At 59.8% G+C, this 18,592-nt stretch overlaps 1 protein-coding gene across 3 annotated transcripts in view; it reads left to right on the top strand.

The window, feature by feature from the left end:
- The first annotated feature begins 101 nt into the window (after positions 1-101).
- The window catches only part of Prdm16 (PR/SET domain 16), a 266,107-nt gene continuing 247,616 nt past the window's right edge, over positions 102-18,592 (top strand). The window contains exon 1 of one of the 3 annotated variants that reach the window (XM_063235342.1): positions 102-333. In XM_063235342.1, coding sequence (XP_063091412.1) covers positions 297-333 — 37 coding nt within the window. In that variant the 5' untranslated portion in view covers positions 102-296. The remainder of the gene's footprint in view (positions 334-18,592) is intronic. The other 2 variants (XM_063235343.1, XM_063235341.1) reach the window with 2 other exon arrangements.

The following is an 18,592-nucleotide window of genomic DNA, read 5'->3' on the forward strand; positions in this document are numbered from 1 at the left end:
CCGTGCTCTGCCGGGCGGGGGGGAGGGGGGAGAGCCAGAAGTGAGGTGAAGACCAGGAAGGCCGCGGAGAGCCCCCCAATCCCGCGCCGAGGCGGCGGCGGCGGCGGCGGCGGCGGCGCGACGATGAGGATGATGAATACATTGCAAAGTTTTTTTGGCCCCGGCGAGGGGTGTCAGATTGAGTGCTCTGTGCGCATGTGCGAAGGTGTCCAAACTGACAATGCTGGGGAGATGAAGATAGTGTGTAGCTGCTTCTGGGCTCAAGGAGGAGGAGAGAGATTCCGCGAGCCGACACCATGCGATCCAAGGCGAGGGCGCGGAAGCTAGCCAAAAGTAAGTCTCCCGCGCCCGGCCGCGCCGCGGGGCCGGGGCGCGGGGCCGGGGTGCGCGTCGGGGCGCGGCTGCTCGGCGCGCCCGCCGCTCGGGCCCCCGGCTCGGCCGAGCGCGGCCCGGGGGCCGCTCCGCCTCCCTCCCGCGCTCCGGGGCGGCCGGGCTCGGCGCGAAGGCTCGGGGCGCCCGGGCCGCGCGCTCCCCGAGGGCGCCGGACCCCTCCCCGCCGGACCCCCGCCCCCCCGCCGCGTCAGGCGCCCGGGCCCGGGAACCCGAGGCGCGCGGTGGGGGCCGGGGAGGGGGGCGGGGGGAGGGCCGGGGTGGAGGGGAGCGAAAAGCGAAAGTTAGCGAAAAGTTGCCGGGAGGGGAGAGCAACTTTTTCCTGCTCGCTCGCTCGCTCCCGCTCTCTCTCCGACTAGCTCGCAGTCCTGGTCAAATCATATTCCGGGCTTTTGAAATAGTGGGCGCTAGAGCACCGCCTTTGGCGTCCGCCAGCCGGGCGCAGAGGAGGGAGACCCCGAGCCGGGAGGGGCGAGGAGGGGGCGCGGGCCGGCGCCCACCGGCTCCGGGCGCGGGGCAGGGTGGCGCGGGCAGACGCCGCCGCCGCCGCCGCGCGCGCGAGCAAGATGGAGCCCTCGCCCGCGCTCGGGCTGTGCTCGCCAAGTTCATTCCCAAGCGGTGCCCCGCGTGGCGGCGGGCGCTCCTCGGGGGCTCGGGCTCGCGCGGCCGGTCCTCGGCCGCAGAGTCCCCGCCGGCCGCCCCGCCGTCGCCGCGCCCGCCGCCCTGCGCGGACCCGCCCGCACTCCCGCGCCTGGCACCGCCGCGAGGCCGGGAGCACCGCTGCCCGGCGACGCTGCCCAGCCCCGGGTCTTACTTTCTCTTTCGCTCCGCCTGGGGCCGAGCCCGGGGCTCCCGGAGCTCCCGCCACCCCCGCCGCGCCTCCGGGCAGCCCGCTTGCCCTCCGCGTCCGGCGGCCCAGCTCCGTCGGCCTCGAGTCCGCCTGGCCGGGCGCCGCGGGCCGCGGCGGGCAGGTGGGACTGGCGGCCCGGAGAGCGCGGCTCCCGGAGCACGGCCGCGGCCCGGTTACAGCGAAGCGGCGGGAGCGCAGCGCGGGTCGGCTCCGCCGGGCCGGCCCTGCGCCCCCGCCCCCGCCCCCGCACGCTCCCCGCGGGTGGGGAGTCCGGCCCGAGCCCCACGCGGACGCCCTGCGACCACTCGGCCCGGCAGGCTGCGCCCGGGGCCCGACCGGGACGTGTGCAGGCGGCCTGGCCTCTCGGCGCCGAGAGCCGTGGCCTCCCGCTCGAGCTCGGTGGGCACCGGGCTTAGTGGGTTTTCCCGAAAAGCTTTGCCCTTTTGGCTCAGGATCCGGCCGGCCGGCCCCACCGCGGGCCCCGCAGCCGTAGGCCGCACGCCCAGCCTGCAGGGAAAAGCAGCTCTCGTCCGCTGCCAGACGCCCTGGGCTCCGCGGTCGGCTGTTCACGGCCCCTCGGGGAGGCACCCCTTCCCAGCCCTCCTTCCCCGCCGGCTGTCCTTGGCCTCGGCCTCCTGGGGCTCCGTGACCTCTGACCCCTCTTGGTGCGAACAAGGCTAGACCAGACGTTTCTCTGCAGAGACTGAGGGACTGTGTGCGTTCCCCGCGTGGCTGCCTGACTCCTGGAGGTGGGTGTTGGGTAGATGCTTGGGTTTGCGTGTGCACCGCGGGTCTTCCCCAAGTTCGGACATCCAAGCTGCAGGCTGAGCCCTGATCGGCCTTCCCAGGGAGAGGCCCAAAGCTGTGGGGAGAAAGAGTTAAGCCTGGGACTTCGCTGCAAGCGAGAGACAGGCAAACAGCACAGCTCCGTGCACCAGGCGAGGCCCTGGAAACCTCCGAGGCCCAGGTCTGGCAGGGCACTCAGCCCTCTGCCTGCTCCACCTCTGTCAGGTGGGGATGGTTGAATGCCTAGTCCCAGCCCTACCATGCCAGGCACAGGCAGCCGTTCTGAGGCCTGGAGACTGAAGGACCAGACCTGATGGGAGCCCAGGACGCAAGCTTGTGGAGAAAACAGCTCAGGGGTGAAGCCTACCTGCCCCAACCCAGACCTGAGCTCAGGAGTGGGGGAGCCCTGGGGCCCCTCCCGGCTGAGAGGTTGTCCCCAGCCCTCCCCAAGAAGGTGGCTGAGCAGGCTCCGAAGGGCAGCAGCTGGGCCACTGAGGAATTCCATTTCACAGGACAGTGTTTTAAGCAGATGTGAAAGTGCTGGGGTCCCCACTGCACTGCTGAAACCCAAGTATCCAGGGCTCTGGAGGGCCCCAACCCTGGCTGGAGCAGGGAGGGAGCCGGGTCGCAGCCATTCAGGGCTCTGCCTTGCCCTTGCGTTTCAGACAGAAGGACAGGAGACAGGAGGACAGCCAGGCCAAGGGAGGTGACTCATGACGGAGAGCTTGGGGAGCCGCCCCTGAGGGCTGTGATTTCGTTTGTGTTTCTCAGTGACCCTGCCCCAGGCCCGTCCAGGTGGCAGGCCATGCAGGTCTTGCCAGGGCTGCATTGGTAGCACTTCAGGGCCTGTGGGAAGGATTGGGCTGGCTGTTCAAGGGTAGAGGCTGCAAGGACACCCAGGCAGGGCTGCGGTCAGTTCCTGGGGAACCCAGGGACTGGGTCTGCTTACTCAAGTGGGGCCAGTGCTGGCCAGTGAGGAAGGGGACTGTCCTGGCCCCACACTTAGAAATGAAATTTCTAACAGTAGCTTATTGTTTCTGCCACTGCTGTGAGCCAGGTGGGCAGGTGGGGGGTGCAGAGCCACAGTGCCCTCCTGACCTCCACCCTCCTCACAGCACAGCTGGGGACCTCTTTTGTCGGGACTCAGAGCCCCCATCAGAGCTGCCTGTGGAAGCCTGACCCTGTGAAGGTGACAGATACCACGGTTCTGGACACCATTCATACCAGGGCTGGGGGGTGAGGGTGCAACCCCCACCAGGTATGGACTGGATCCGGGGGGTTGTGTGTCTGAGAGATGTGTGAGCAGAGAGCCAACCGGTGGACGCCCAGCGGGCAGCCGTTCCTCCTGCTGAGGAAACAGGCCCAGCTCAGCTCCTGGGGTGCCCCTGATCCCCACTGCCCACTGTCTCCTCCTCCCCTTGGGAAGCGCCCTCCCGGGCCGCTCTCCCCAGAGCCTTCCTTGCAGCACCAGTTAGGGCGGCGGCCGCAGGGTCCCCCCAGCGGGGCTGGAGCATCCTGCCCGCTTCGGACGAAACCTCGGAGGCTGCGGTAGCAGGGCAGTGCAGGGCTGGCTGCCAGGCCCAGTGCCCCGGGCGCTGAGCTGCGTGTCTAGGGGCCCTGCCTGCCCCTGGACGGCCGCTGGGTGTGCCGTGGTGCAGAGGCCGAGTACTGGAGGGGTTCTCCGGGCCGGCTGTGGGGTAGCCGCTTGGCAGGCTCCGGGATAGGCACAAGCTGCGCCTCCCCCGTGTCTCTCCTGCCGCTGTCCACACTGCCCTGGAGGAGCAGGTGCCTCAGGCTGGAATCCTGCCGCCCCAAAGCTCCAGAGACCCCAGGTCTCCTGTGGGTAGTGCTCCAGGCAGAGGACTCGGTCCTGAATTTTCTGCAGAGGACGAGGGAAGTGGCTGGGGCTCCCGCCATGGCTCCTGGGGAAGGCAGGGCCAGGACAGCTCTCGGCCACCGTGGGCACCATTAGCTCCGTTTTATTCAATTAGGAGGCAATTAGGGATCACTGGGGGGCTGGTACTGGTAATTAAGGTGATGTATAATTAGGGTTTCAACAAAAATGATCCAGGATTAAAAATCTTTTGAATAATTTCGTTTAAAAATTTCAAATAGATTAAATACAGTTTATCAGGTTGTGAATCAAACCCGTGTATCAAGTCTTGGAAGCAGAGGCGTGGGGTGCGGGCGCCAGGGCACGGGGCAGAGCAGCCTTTTCTGCGCTAGTCTCCGAGCATATGGGGAGAAACTTTGTTGGAGTCCAGCCGCCTCGCAGCGTGGGGGACAAGAGGAAGGCCGGTGCGCTGGGCTGGGCTGGGCTGGGCTGAGCTGGGCTGGGCTGGGCTTTGGAGCCCGGGTCCCTAAGCACAAAGTAACCGCGCCAACCACTATGGGGGACAGAGCCCTCCTCAACGCTGCACATCGAGGTCCCTGCAGCCCCTGCCGGCTAGAGCCAGTGCCTTTCTCTAGCGGCCTATCCAGTCCCAAGGGTCGATTTCTGCTTTCAGGGTGGAAAAGATGGTCTTGCACCCGAACCTGCAGACCCACGACAGGCCCTGGGTTTCCTGTTTGGAGCCTGATGGACCCAGGAATGTGAGGGTACACCCGACCTAGGTCTAAATTCAAAGGTGTGTGGGTGGTAGTGGGGTCCTCAAGGAAAGCCCAGGCAGAGAAGGCTGTGTCACCTGTGGGTCCAGCTGCAGGAAAAGTGGTGGTGGGCCACTATGTATGGAGTGCAGCTGGGGCCACCCCAGTTTCTGGTGGGCAGGGAGGCAGATAGCCGGTGGAGGTGCCGGGGCCAGAGTCCACGACCCCCTGGTAGACAGAAACCCACTTCTCACCCCGATCCTGGGATGGGTAGAGTGTGGTATAGCCTGCACCTCTCCTAGGGCTCAGAGACCCCAAGCAAGTTCAGGGTTGCAGGAATGCCAGGTCAGGCAGGATCTCCGGGCCCTCTCCTGGCCACCCTACCCATGGGGCACTGCAGATTGGAGCTAATTCCATAGTGGCTTTTTAATGCGTCAGGTTTTAAGCATTTTCTCAAGGCTGTTGCTCAGTTTGGAGCAGGTCTGCTCTTCAGAGTCAAGTAGGAGAGCCACATGCTCGCAGCTCCTACATGGCCCTCCAACTAGGGCTTTGGCCACCTGCAGACTGGAGCCCTTCTTTGCTCAGGGCTGGCCTGGAACCTCAGGAGCCTGTGGCTTCCCCTGCCCTGATGAAGGTGCTTCTCCTAGGGGCGGGCAGGGTGCAACCCCGGGGAGGTCCTGTGTGCACACCTCCTCTTGCCTTCTGAAAGTACAGGAGCGCCCAGCTGGGGAGCAGGGCCTGCCTGCTGGGCGCCCCAAGTCTGCAGCCTCCCCCAACCCCGGGCAGCAGGGGAGACCTCAGCTTGGAGCAGGCTTTGTTCCTCAAATCTGGGAACTCCGTGGGCTTTGGCCAGGGCTGTGGTGAGTTCTGGGCCTAGAGTGTCCCCAGCTCTCGCAGCCCCTGGAGCCAGGGCAGGGTGGCCTCTTCCTGCTCTGACCACTCCAGTCTGAGGGTTGCAACACCGACTTCGCCGCCGCCTGGAGGTGCCCGATGTGCTGGCCTTCAGCTGGCCTCTCCCAGGCCTGAGGGACAATGCCCGGCACTGGAAGACGTGAGTGCCGGCCGCTTGAGATACATATTTGTTTAACAGTTAGTGTTTTGTGCAAAAAAGGAGGGAAGTCAGATTCTGGTGAGGGCTTTGCTTATTTTATATCCACTATAACTATTTCTGTCCATGAAAATTGGCTTAATTATATCAATGGAATGTTTCTTTTTCAATTCTGTATGCAATTAGTCCATCTTGCCGGCTGCAATTTATTTTAATAAAAAAATAAACCAGTGGTGTGTTCAGTTCCTCGTCCCCTGGGGACAAATGCGATTGGTGTGTTTAATTTCATTAACTACAATGCGGCCTACTGGAAAAATGTATAAAATCAGCTTTATACAGCTTAAACACTGGCATTTGAAACAAATCATTATTGCATTAGCTGTCACACTGGTAATTCTAGAATCTAAGGAAAAAAATATATTATGGCTGTTTTTATAACCCTTTGCAAATGCACTGTTAAAATAATTTATAATCATTTTAAAACATGGCTCGGTCCTGGTGAATATTTCATCTCCTCTAAATACGGCCTGGCATCGTCCCATGCACATTTCATACAAGGCAGGTGCTGTCCCCACCCCTGACCTCTGCCGTCTCAAGGCCTCGATGCTGCGGGGCCTGGCCAGCTATGGACCCACGCAGGTGGAAGTGCTCTTTCATTCTGGGCGTAGCCAGTCACCCAAAACTCACTGTCGGCCAAAGGGACCCCTCCCAAGGCTGGTGTTTTGGAGCGCTTGGGTCACCCAGCCTGCCAGCTCCTAAGAGACAGGAACAAGAGACGTCCACTCTGGTCCTTACAGGTGCAGGAGCCAAGTGACCCATGTGCAGCATCAATCAGCTCACACTAGGATTCTAACAGCCTCGGGTCACCATGACGCCCTGCTTGGGAAAGTGAGGCAAATCCTGACATGTCCGCTTCTGAGCCCGACGTGAGAGGCCTCTGAGTAAAGTTAGGGACACCATGGCCTCTCGCTGCTTACAGGGACTTGGGAATTCGAGCACTTCCAGCCTGGACTCACGGAGCATGGGTATCTAAGGGCGTGCCCAGCAAGTGTGTGGTGTGTGTGTGTGTGTGTGGGGCACGCGTGCATGTGCATGCGTGTGTATATTGGGATGTGCATCGCCCACGGGGTCCTGGCTGTGTCTGGTGGAGTTTGTGGTCCTGCTGAGACTGATGGAAGGGTGGTGGCCCTGGGAGTCCTTTCCCCTGATTCTGAGACTGCCACTGCTCTTCCCAGTGTGGACTCGACTCAGAGGGTCTGGGAGCCCTCAGCATTCCCAGGGGTCTTTACTTCTTGCAGGTCCCCTCAGTGGTGCTGAGGGGCTCCATCTGGAAGGAAAGACCTCATTTGGAGCATGGCTGCAGCCCGAGGCAAGGGAAGGCTGTTTAGTCCTCCCCAGAAACCTGCCCTGCTTTCCTGGCCACCCCCAGGGACAGGGCCTTCTCTGCTCTGCCTCTTGCATACCTGAATGATGAACCAAAATGGGTTCAGCTTACTCCTTTTGACCCAGAGTTTATATTCTACACAGATTTCAGCGTTGGGTGCTAATGAGACTTCCGGGGGACCAAGGTGTGTTCTGTCTTTGGGTTGTGAGGGTTGGGCAGATGCTAAGGGTGTGGGCGGTGTCTGGGCCTCCGCACCTCCCTAGCTCCAGGGACAGTGCCCATTGAAGTGACCTCCATATGCCTGTGGTTTGCTTCCCATTTGGTGTGTTGTCGAGTTGAGAAATAAGTGGCTTTGTCTACTTTTTCTACCTTAGAAAGAACAACAAAGCCAACGCTTAGTGCAAATACAAGCCCAGGCCTGTAGGCGCCCTGGAGGCTGCCTCTGAGGGCTCACAGTTTGGGGGGCCCTTCAGGGGCCCCACCACGGCATGGGCTTGGGGCGCCGCTGTCAGGACCCTGTCCTCCACTGGTCTGTGTGCACACCTGGCCCTTTCCTGCTCCCCAAGCTGGGCTCAGTTTGGCTTCCAGCACGGCAACCCCTACCTGTGCCAGGTAAAGGCGAAGACGCTTTGGAGAATCAACGTGAGTTTAAGTGTGGTCAGAGCATGGCTGTGTGCCGGGGAGTGAATCTGTCTTGTGGTCTCAGACAGGGAGGGCTGCACAGAAGGATCTGCAAGGGGCTCTTGGTGTGCGCTTCTGCGTATAGTCGATGGGTTGGGGGCCAGGTCAGGGTGTGTGGAAATCTTACTGTGATCAGGCAGGCAGCAGGGCAAGTTTTCTTTTTATCTCCTTGGCATGTTTGGAAAACTGCTTTGTGGGTTTTCAGCCTCCCGCCCTCTGTGGGAGTCCTGCGGGGTGTCGAGGTCAGGTGGTGGGGGGTGGTCAGGCTGAGGATACAGCTGGACCCACCACCAACCTCCCTTCTGCATTAGCCAGGCCCAGAATTTGTTCCTGCTGTAAGTTTGGGCCTGGGATGAGATGCATGTGTGGTCATTCAGTGTTATTTTATTTTCAAATTGGGTGTGCATGTGCCCAGGTGTGCGGCTGCCTCTGGATGTATGGCTGGGGCTACCTTGTGCTCAAAGCTGGCCATGTCCCCTCCTCCCTCCCACCCTTCGGCCCAGCAGAAGCCCCCCCATCTGTCTTCAGGGCTGAAACAGCTGTCGGCATCTGCCAGCCCTTTCTTATCGGAGGCCCCTGGTTCCCGCAGGCCTGGCGGCTGCATTCCCATGGGTCTGTTTGCCTCCCCCTGTATCCCAGCATGTCTTTGTCTATGGGCCTACTGTGTGCAGGCTCTGAGCGATGCTCACCTGGGGGTACAAAATGCTGCCCGGCCACAGGCCTAGCTCCAGGAGGACTGGTCCCCGAGCTCAGTGGGTACAGGCTGTCCCCAAGAGCTGGTGGCTGCAGAGCACAGCAAGCTGGGAATTAGCAGGCGCCCACCAGACCCTCGGCATCCTGGCTAGGGAGAGGGTCCCTGCTTGCGGCCCCTGAGCCCTGTATGCGAACTGCTCAGCAGACAGAAAGCCAGAACCAGCCCAGCCCACCCGGCCTCGGTACTCTCCATCTACTCAGCCTACTCAGTCAGCCTTACTTCAGATCAGAGCATCAGATGAGAGCTAGGGCGAGGAGGCTGTGGGGCTCCCAGGTGTCCTCTCCTAAATACCGCGGCTCAAATGAAGTCTTTTTCCCCAGTACCTGTGGCAGGCAGCACCCCCAGCATTTCAGCAGAGAGACGGAATGCCTGGGTGGCCTGGCGTGTTCCTAGAATCTTTCTTGTGACGCGGTTTAATCCAGTATCTATATGCAGACTCCAGCAGTCGATATTCTATCAAAATATGGATTTACATAATAGACTCTGGTTGCTGCCTCGAGCTGGGTCTCTGAGGAAAGGGAGCTGCGTTTGCAAATGCTCAGACATCTGTATCTGCCTGGTGGGCTTAACCTCCTCCTCGGAGAGGCCGGGGCATGAGTCCATAAAACCTTGAAACAAAGACAGAATGGTGCTGGCTGGAGGAGCCCCATGGTGCCCACAGGACCAGCACCTCAGTGCCCAGGCAAAACCCAGTGGAGGGCTTTGCTGTGTTGGAAAACAGACTCAGCTTGTGCCAGCCTGACAGCCTCCCTGGCGCTCCAACTCCAGAGGAGACTCGGGTGATCACAGAGCTCCCATGGGGACATTTCCCGGGTGGGCAACAGAATGCCAGGCTGCCTTTGGGGCCCGTGCAGTGGTGACTCAGGGTGCCTACTGACTCAGTGAAAGTGTGGCACTTCAGGCAGCAGCAGCCAGCAGGAAGCACAGCCTGGCTCGGGGCTGTGCCACCTTCCCCTCTGCCACCTGCTCGGCCGAGGACACGGCTCCCTGGGAAATGTCTGGCCTTGCAAATCACTGGCAGGCTCTGATTCCTGGAATAGCCGACACATTCCTGAACTACTTCAAAACCAGAGAGTGTTTTGTTGGCTGGAGCTGACACTCCTGGGGAGAGGAATGGCCTGAACATGGGCTTTCATCTGGCCAGCACCTCGGGATTGTCCGCACGGAGCGTGCAGACGTGCACGAGCGTGCTGCACGCCCGCACATGTGTGTGCACCTGTGTTGAGCGTGGGCCTGACATTCAAATCAGATTTGCTGCAAAACGTTCTTCTGTTTATCAGCGATATCACACGCTTGCCTGCCTACTCATGCTGTGAAAAGAGCCACTCGGCTTCGTGGGACCCTGTGCCCTCAGCTCTGGGAGGCGTGGGAGACACAGCAGCCATCAGCGGCCCGTGCCAGGCCGGCCCAAAGCCGTGTTGCGGCTGATCACTGCCGGAGAAGAACCCAGAAAAGTTCTGACTGGAGAGATGGTGGCACGCTGTAACCCCCAGGAAGCGCCGAGGAGAAGGGGCCGTTGCAGCAATCCTGGGCCCTGGTGCTCACATTTAGAAAAATTAGGCCTCTTGAAAAATTACAGAATTACGCTGCCAGTGTCAGGTTGCGAGATAATGATGTGTGTGTGTGTGAAAATATTAAATTGCAATAACACGCGGTGCGAGGGCTCTGAATAGGGTATTCAGTTCCCAGCGCGGGCGGACCGTGAGCCAGGGACTGACAGAACACAAATGCTGTCATGAGACGGGCGGGGGACTCGCGGCCGCCCACCTGCCCGGCCGCCCGCGGTCTCTCCATCTCGGCCACCTCGCCATGGCTTTCTCTAATGAAACAGCCCGATGATGCGGCTAATTATTTATTTATCACGTTAGCAGGCGGAAAAGCTATCAGAGACAGATCAATTTTTCCCTGGAAGTGATTTGACATGACTTTAAAAATAAGGGCAACGGGGCCATGTGGGCGGTGTCCTCAGACCCCCCTTCTCATCAGCGCTGCTGACAGCTCACAGGGGCAGGAGCCCCCGTAGCCCCACTTTCTAGACTGTGGGCTTCTCCAGGAAGCCCTGCAGGAACGAGTTGGATGGCTTCTTCCGGAGCAAGTGAAATTGGGCAGCAAGTGAACGTGGATGACAGGAGGTCTGCCGTCTCTGCAGGGCTCTGGAGGTTCGGCATCTCTGACCACAAGCCCGACTCCTAATATTGAGACCTTCTGGGGCGTGTGCATCCGTGTGTGCGCGTGTGCACCACAAACGGGGTGCAGTTTAGTGGCTGCACATTCAGCCCAGTGTCCTTAAGAACAAAAGTTCTAAAAAAACAGTGGAAAGTAGGAGAGCTCAGAAGTCCTGGGGGCAGAGAGGACGTCCCAGGAGGGGCTCTCTGGTTTCCCGGCTGGGAATCAGAATTGCAAAGCAGAGGGCCCGGAGTTTTAACTTTCTTTCCATCGAAGGTGTTAATCTTACCTTCCAAAGGTTAGATAAAGCTGCTGAAAGCGACTGTTTGTTATTGAATCTCATCTGCTAATTATGGCAGCGGTGGGACTTGGTTCCAGGCCCCTCTCACTGCCCCTGAGCTCCCAGGGCTGGCAGCCGATAAGGAATCCTCTGTGCTCCTGCCCAAGCTCTCCTGCTGCCCGGGGTTTTAGGTTGCCTGCATCCGACACGCTACCCTCGTTCAAAGGGGAATTGGGGCTGGGGGCCATGGTGGGGGGTGAGAAGACTGCCCCTACAGCCTGAGCCCTCGCCCCCCGCACCCCTCCTGGGCCCACCAGACAGAGCATGGCTTAGGAAGGACAGGCTGAGGTGGGAAGGAAGTAGCCCTGAGCTGGCCTTCACCAGGCCTCCATGAGCACATGCGTGGCCTGTTCCACGCTCAGTGGAGGGACAGCCCTTCTAGGACAATGGCTAGGGACAAGCCCCATGAGCTGATATGGACATAGAGGGACAGCTGGACCTGACCACATACCTGGTTCGCATCAGCTGGGGTTGATCACTAGGGAGTGGGCACTACCTGGCCCTGGGTACTGGGAGGGACACCTGGGGCCCTGGCTATGCAGAGCCAGACCAGCTGGACCACCTCCTCCCATGCAAAGCAAAATCAGGCACCTTCATGCCCTGCCTGATCGTCAGTTGCCATCAGGGTTGGCAGGCAGCATCGGGTGAGGGCGAGCCTCAGCACGTAAGGGTGGCAGTGGAGAGCCCTGAGGTCACACCTGATATGTGGAGTCCCTGGCAATCCCTGTGGCCTTAGGGAAGGCTCCTGGCTTTCGGCTCCCAAACTCAAAATGAGGCTCCACTGCCTTAGTCAGCTCTGGATCAAACCAGCACTGTCCTCAGGCCCCGTGTCCATCGAAGGCCCAGGGCTCAGCTCCTGTGCATCCAAGTGGCCTTGGCAGACCTGCAAGCCCTGTCCTGAGGGAACATTTTCTGATCCCTGTGCCTGTCATGACCTGGCAGGTGCCCCTGCAGGACTGGTGTGAGCACCCCGGGCCCCGTGATGGGACAGGAGGTCAGCAGCTTACCTCGATTTGGACTGGCCCTTGTCCTTGGACTCAGGACAGCTGCTGCCACCTGGAACCAGGGGCAGCTGGACCTCTCTTTCCATTCCCAGGGAGGGCCTGGCTTGAGGTTGGGTCCCCTGCTTGGGGCAGAGAACCTTTGAGCCTCCCAGCTAGCGCCCAGCTGCTTCTTGGTATCTCCCACCTTTGCTGGGTCAGGACAAAGAGAGGGGCCAGTGGCCTAGAGGCAGAGCTGGTCTGGTCGGGGGTGGGGGAGGGCAGTGCTGTTGCTGGGTGCTGCATCCCCGTGGACTGTACGCCCTGCTTCAGGGAAGCATGTCATCGACAGCCTGGCGCTCTGGAGCAGTGTGGAGGAGATGCAGAGGAAGCCACGGAGCCTCAAGGAGGGTGGAGGGGCAGAGCGGCCGGGCCTGCTGGGATGATGACTGGAACACTTGGACACGGCTGTTATTATTGCTCTTACTGTCCTTGGATTTGGATGTGTCATTGTTGGGAGCTATTTTGGGTCTCTGGAACTTTCTGTGGTGAGGCCAGATTGATGTGTGAGTGAACAGAGCCCCTCAGCGTCTCTTGGGGCCTCAGATGTGGCCCCCAGATTAACAGGCTCATCCAAAAGCGTGTGAACAGTGAGTGGCATACAGATGCCAGCGATGTGGGGCATCTGCCTGTGCACCTCAGAGACCACACAGAGCCCACTTGGGTCCAGCTCAGAGTTGCCTGCTTCCCGGCTCAGCAGAGGTTCTGTCTCAGAGGTCACCAACTGGGCTGCAGACAGCGTTGGCAGGGGCGTCTGTGGGCAGGGGGATTGCACAGCATTGAGACCAGGCGGGCACCCTTGCTGGGCTGGGGCTCCTTTGGCAGTGGGGTTTGTCACTCAGACTCCCTGGGGAGAGGTGTCCCAGGACTATATTCAGCCTTCTGCTGGTGGATGCCAGCTGCTCGGGGACACCCTGTGAACAACAGAGGGGCGGGGCGGGGGTCTTCGCTCAGTTATGCCAGGGCCGCCGCTAACCAGAGCAACAGGACCGCCCAGCTCCACTGCTGCCACTGCTGTGTTGAGTCCTGAGACCCTCTGATGGCATGGGGAGGGGCGTACTTTGGCCTCACATGGGGAAACGCAGGAAGGCGGGCTCAGCGCACTCAGCTCAGGCACTCACTTATGCACTCACACATGTGTGTGTGAGGCACACACAGGCACACCTAGGAACAGGCATTCGAGCACATGCGGAGAATCCTGCTCACGCAGATGTGTACGTAGGCGCCACACTCTGCTGTACTCTCCTACGTCCAGTCAGGAGACTGTTTTACCAGGAGAATTCTGTGCCCCGGTCCCTACCATGCTGCAGACGTGTTGACAGAGCGAGAGGAGAAGGAGGCTGGGGACAGCGTGGGCTCCCCTTTGGAGAAACGGCATTGGCACCTGGGGGGTTACAAGGCTTCCCGTCCTCTCAATTCTGCTCCTTGCCCATGGTCCTATTAGGCCTGGGATGTCCGGGGGGCTGTCCCCCTCACTGGAGCAGCCCAGGCTGGAGCCCCTGGATCCGGTGTCAGACAGACCCAGGCAGGGCGCAGGGGCCGCCTCTGGCCCTTTCAAAGGGACATTCGATCTGAACCCGGGGGCCCCCGTAAGAAGATTCCAGCAAGCCCAAAAGCACTCCACTGCTGGGGAAAGCACTTTACAGTGTCCAGGCTCTGGCACGAGGCCCTTTGTGGGATTATCTGGCCCCCACCCGGCACGGAATGCGGGGGGCGAGGGGCTGAAGCCATATAGATCTCGTGCAGGCTGCCGATAAAACACGCTGCTTTCTGTGACTGCTCTGTCACCGAAATCTGAGGTGCAGCCCCCGAAGGGAGGCCACTGTCCCAGGACATTCGAGCCAGGGAGACACCATCCATTCTGCACTTGCCCTTGAGAATCTGATTCGGATCCACATCTGCCTCTGCCTGGGGCAGAGAGATGCCCAAAGGGACCAGTCAGCTTCTCAGTTACCCTCTGGGCTGGCTTAGCGTCCTGTGCAGTGCACAGCTAGGCTCAGCCACCGTGGATGCTGTGCCAGGGACCTGGGACAGAATACTGGGGGCAGGTAGCTCTGGGCTGTTTAGATTCAGAGCTGGTGGCCTGGGTGTCCCAGGGCTGCTGTGGCATGGAGAGGAGGCTCTGGGATCTGTGTAGATGCTGGCTCAGGCTGCTGGATGATGCTCTGGGTTTGTTCCTAGCAGCAGGGACAGTGTCCACTAAGCACACGGGCTCTTCTCCTGCCCCTATCGGTCCTGGAATTGGCCCTTCTTTGACAGTGGCTATCTTCAGGGTGCATTCAATGGCTTCAGGGTCCAGAGCCTTGGACCCAGTCAACCTACTGAAATGTGGGATCAGGACACATACAATGCGCAGGTGGCACTGCAGTACCAAGAAGACAGATGTTCCTGAGGCGACTCGTGGCCTTAGTGGCTGCAGAGGGTCTCAGTGCAGTAATGGGGATCCAGCTTCCCTGGAAGGGGCACAGAGTCCTCATGTGCATTCTCGCTAAGCGCCACCCCTGCATCCCGCCTTCCCTGTTCTGTGGGGCGTCTGTTTCATGGCTCGGTTGTTAGCAGGCAGCACAGGCTTTGGGCTCAGACACAGCCACTGGCAGCTGAGTGTCCCTGGCTACTCTCCAGCCACTGTGAGCCCCGAGTCTCCATGTGCCAGATGGGGAAGTCCACGTTGTGGGCTTGGGTTAAACCAGGTGCACCCCACTCGCAGGCCTGTTTTTTTTCCTGGCGACAACGTGGTCTCCTCTAGTTTGCCTGCTGACCCAGGGGCACCAGGCTCTATAGGAGGGCCTCTGTCAGGTGGCTGCCTCCTAGCTGTGCCCCAAAGCTGTGAGCACTCTGTGCCCTAAGGGGCATGGTGGCCCCTGGTCCAGAGCTCCAAGGCTGTCTGCATCACCCTAGCCTGGTCCAGGCTCGGGCCCACAGTGCAGTGGGGCTGTGGAATGTGTCCACAGACAGGGCACCCAGGACCCTGTTGAGGGGCATGGTTATCAGAGATTGTGGGGGTGACTGGACAGGGGACACCAGGCCTCTTCCCCCCATTGGTGGTGGGGGAACCCAAGGCCTTGTGCACGTGTACTTGGGGTAAACTAACCCAGGGTGCTTTGTGAGAAGGCCTCCCTCGAACTGTCCACCCAGTCTGCCCCATCTCTGAGTCACTTGTTCTGACACTGCCCACACTGGCTGCTGAAGGCCAACGTCCTCCTTGCCCTGAGCCAGACCAGCGATGAAGGGAGGGCCCTGGCTTTCCGTCAGAAGGGGCCCAGGCTGCTGCCTCACGTCCTCAGCACTCAGGCCTGAAATGCCCACAGGAGCAGCAGAGATATCGGCGTGCTGGTCCCCAGCCTCGGGACCCCTCACGATGCTGGGTTCTCGCCTGGATGCTTTCTGGGCTCAGCTTTCAGAGCCAAGCAGCACCCATGGGACCGGGGTCTCCTCAAGGCTGTGTGTGCACATGGTAGGTGCTCACTGGGCTTGGGCACAGGCCCAGCATCCCTGTCCTCTACCTGTGACCTTCTGGGTGCCAACTTTACCCAGTTCCTCCTCTGCGGTGGCCTCCTTTTGGAGCGGGGGCTGACATGTGGTTTAATCGGCTGTGCTTCCTTTATTTGTTATGAGCCACTCTGTAATTAGGCCAGAGATCTGCAGAAATGAGCACAAGTCTGGAGATTTCAACCAAAAAAAAAAAAAAAAAAAAAAGAGAACCTCGTGAAATTTCCGGGAATGAAGCAGTTAAGCAGTGGAATTCTGCAGTCAGAACGTAGTACTTACCTCTAACAAAAGTTAGAAAAGAAGAAAGGAAAAAAAAAACGAAAGAAAAGAAAAGAAAGCAAGCACAGAAGGAAAACAGGAAAGAGAAAAGCCAGTGTCCAAAGGAATTTAGTGCTCAGGGCGACACCGTCGTGCTTGTAGGTAAAGGGGAAACTTGGCCACTGTCGTTGCAATGCTCGTTTTGCTCCCTGTTCTTGGAAGCTGTGGTCTTTCACAGATGGGTGGCCGTGTGAATGGGGCTGGGGTCTCAGCTGCTGGACTGCTCCCTGCTTCCCCTGAGGTCTGGGCTGGTGACCCCTGGGAACGTGCGGGCAAAGTGTCCTCGATGCTGCTGCTTGGGTCAGACTAGGGCTCGAAGCTTCTCCCCACATTAGGGTCAGGTTAGGGTCCTTCCTTGTGCTTGGCAGGAGACTGCGCCCAAAATGAGGAAATACATGCTTCTTGGGTTCTCGGAGGGGGTTTCTAGGTCACAGGAGGCGATTTAGATCAAGCTTGATTTCTTGTCTGCAGACGCATTCTCAGCCTGCGCTGCCCCGGTGCCCCTGCTCTCTCGGCTGCTGTAAATCTAGCATTTCCAGATCGTCAACCCAGACGTGACCAGCGGCCCTGGCAGCTGTTGGATCACATTTTTCAGAAATCATTTCTCGATGGTGTGCACATCGCTGTATCGCTTTCATTTTTACTTTTTTAAAAAGCAACCTTGAGACGCCTTTGGACAACAAGGCCCTGGTTATTGACAAATCAATTTTCTGGCGAGGCAGACGCGTTTCTGCGCGTGGCGCGGGGTGCACCCTCCTGCTGGAGGTTGAGCAGGGATCAGACTGCATTTCTCGGCGCAGCGCCCTGCTTCCCTCATCCCCGGTGACTCCCTACTCTCTGGCCTTTGAGCCGCATTCTTTCGCTGTCTTCATTCCGCTCCCTGATGGTGTTCCTCTCACCTTCCAAAGCTGGCCAGCAGGAGATTTGTGAGGTCCACGCTTCCCACAAGATCCTCTATTTTGCACATCCTCCCTCCTCTTGACCTCAGCGCAGCTCTGGGTGCTGCGTACACATGCGGAGTCAGGAAGCTGGGAAATCTCCCAGGGGGCCCAGAGAACAGGGCTCGGGGGTCTCAGGTGCGTCCAGTCTGGAGTGAGGGACCTGAGCCACGGGGGTCCTTCTAGAAACCAAGGACAGAACCCAAACTGCCTTTGCCTTGTGCTGCAGAAAACCAGTGAGTGAGCTGAGGCACTTGCAGGGCCGAGCAGGACCCGGAAAGCTAACCTCAGAGCCCCGGTCAGCTCTTGCCTGGGTTTCCTTGTGTCTGAATAAACCTAGCTCTGGACTCTGGGCTGGGGGCCTGGAAGCAGGAAATGAGTCTTCTTTATGGTGTCCCCCTCTTCCTTGGTGGACAGCCCTTCCCCAGTGAGGATGGACCAGGAAAAGTTTTTTGCGGAAGAGCCAGAGGTCCTGGCAGCAAATGCTGCTCTCTGGCTCCTGGATCCCATGGCCTGGGCAAGGAGAGTGGTGCTTAGCAGGCCCACGACAGGAGGTGGTGACATCCTCTGCCTTTGCCTGCTAAGCTGGGGTGCGTTTCGAGTTCAGAACTCAGGCCTACTCCACATGGGTCCCAGAAATACTGAGATGGATGGTGCTTTGAAGGGCTGTGGGTCTCCCCTGACCCCAGGATGTGGGAGTTTCAGCCTGGTGCCTCCTTGGGTAGAGGGGCCCATGCCAGCCTGGCCCCTGCCTGGAGGAGTGTGTTTACCCTGTGGCCCTTTCTACCCCGGTGGCCACACATGGCTGCTGAGCCTGGGTATCAATGTCTGAAAAGTATGGGGGTCCTGGGGCCCGGGGACCAAAGACACCTCTGCAGAGAGAAGGCTGGCGTGCACAGTCTGCTGCTTTCCTGCCAGGGAGAGCAAACCCCGTCAAGGCACCCCCAGCCATAAAATGCATTATTCACTTGGCCCTTTGTATGACAGCTCCTAATGTATGCAGAGATGCACAGGGCGCTGGTGGCGCACCTCCTGAGCCCATAGGAAAGGGCAAGGTCTTTTCCTGAACCTTCGTCCCCTGAAGAGCAAGCACATATCTCCAGAAGCAGTGGCCGAGTGGCCGGTGACAGAACTTTGGGTCCCACTCTTGGGTTGAGTTTAAAGCTGGGTGGTTGGGACGGAGGTGGGGGCTCATCCCAGCCCACCCCCACTTCCAAGGTCCCCACAGCAGGGTCTGGGGAGGCACCCCTGGTCTGCGATAAGACGGAGCTTCTGCTCCTCTCCATGCCAGAGGCGAAGAGACTTGCTAGGTAGAGGCCGGCAGTGACCAGCGAGATCCCTGGGGCAGCTCAGTGCTGGAAGGGGCCGAGGTGGGCTTTTCTGGGTCAGTCACTTGACACCCTCCACGTGGGGTGCAGCTCTGCCTGGCTGGAGAGAAAGCAGGGCACTCAGCTCAAGGACACATGCAGACGAGTGGCCAGGCAAGGGGACTCGGCACGGAATCTGCTGAGAGTCAGCATTGGGGAGTAGGTCTGGTAGTAGCGACTGACCACAGGTGAAGATGGCCTACGTAGATGCTCCTCCACCCCATCCGAGGCTGCACAGTGCAGGCATCACCTGCCTGAGGACGAGGACACTGGGCTCAGAGGGCATCCAGGCTGTGCCCTGGCCCTGAGGCAAGGAGCCCCTGTGGTGGCCCTGCAGTTTCTGCCCTCCCCACCCCCGTCCCACACATGGCTCCCCCGTACTCCCTGTGAGGACGCAAGCAGGTCCTGGGGTTAAAAGCTGGCAGGGTAGACCAGCAGTCAGTTATGCAGGGACC

The sequence above is a fragment of the Cavia porcellus genome, unplaced genomic scaffold (genome assembly GCF_034190915.1).
Source record: "Cavia porcellus strain 051 isolate PalLab524CR breed Dunkin Hartley unplaced genomic scaffold, mCavPor4.1 scaffold_25, whole genome shotgun sequence".
NCBI classification, from domain to species: domain Eukaryota; kingdom Metazoa; phylum Chordata; class Mammalia; order Rodentia; family Caviidae; genus Cavia; species Cavia porcellus.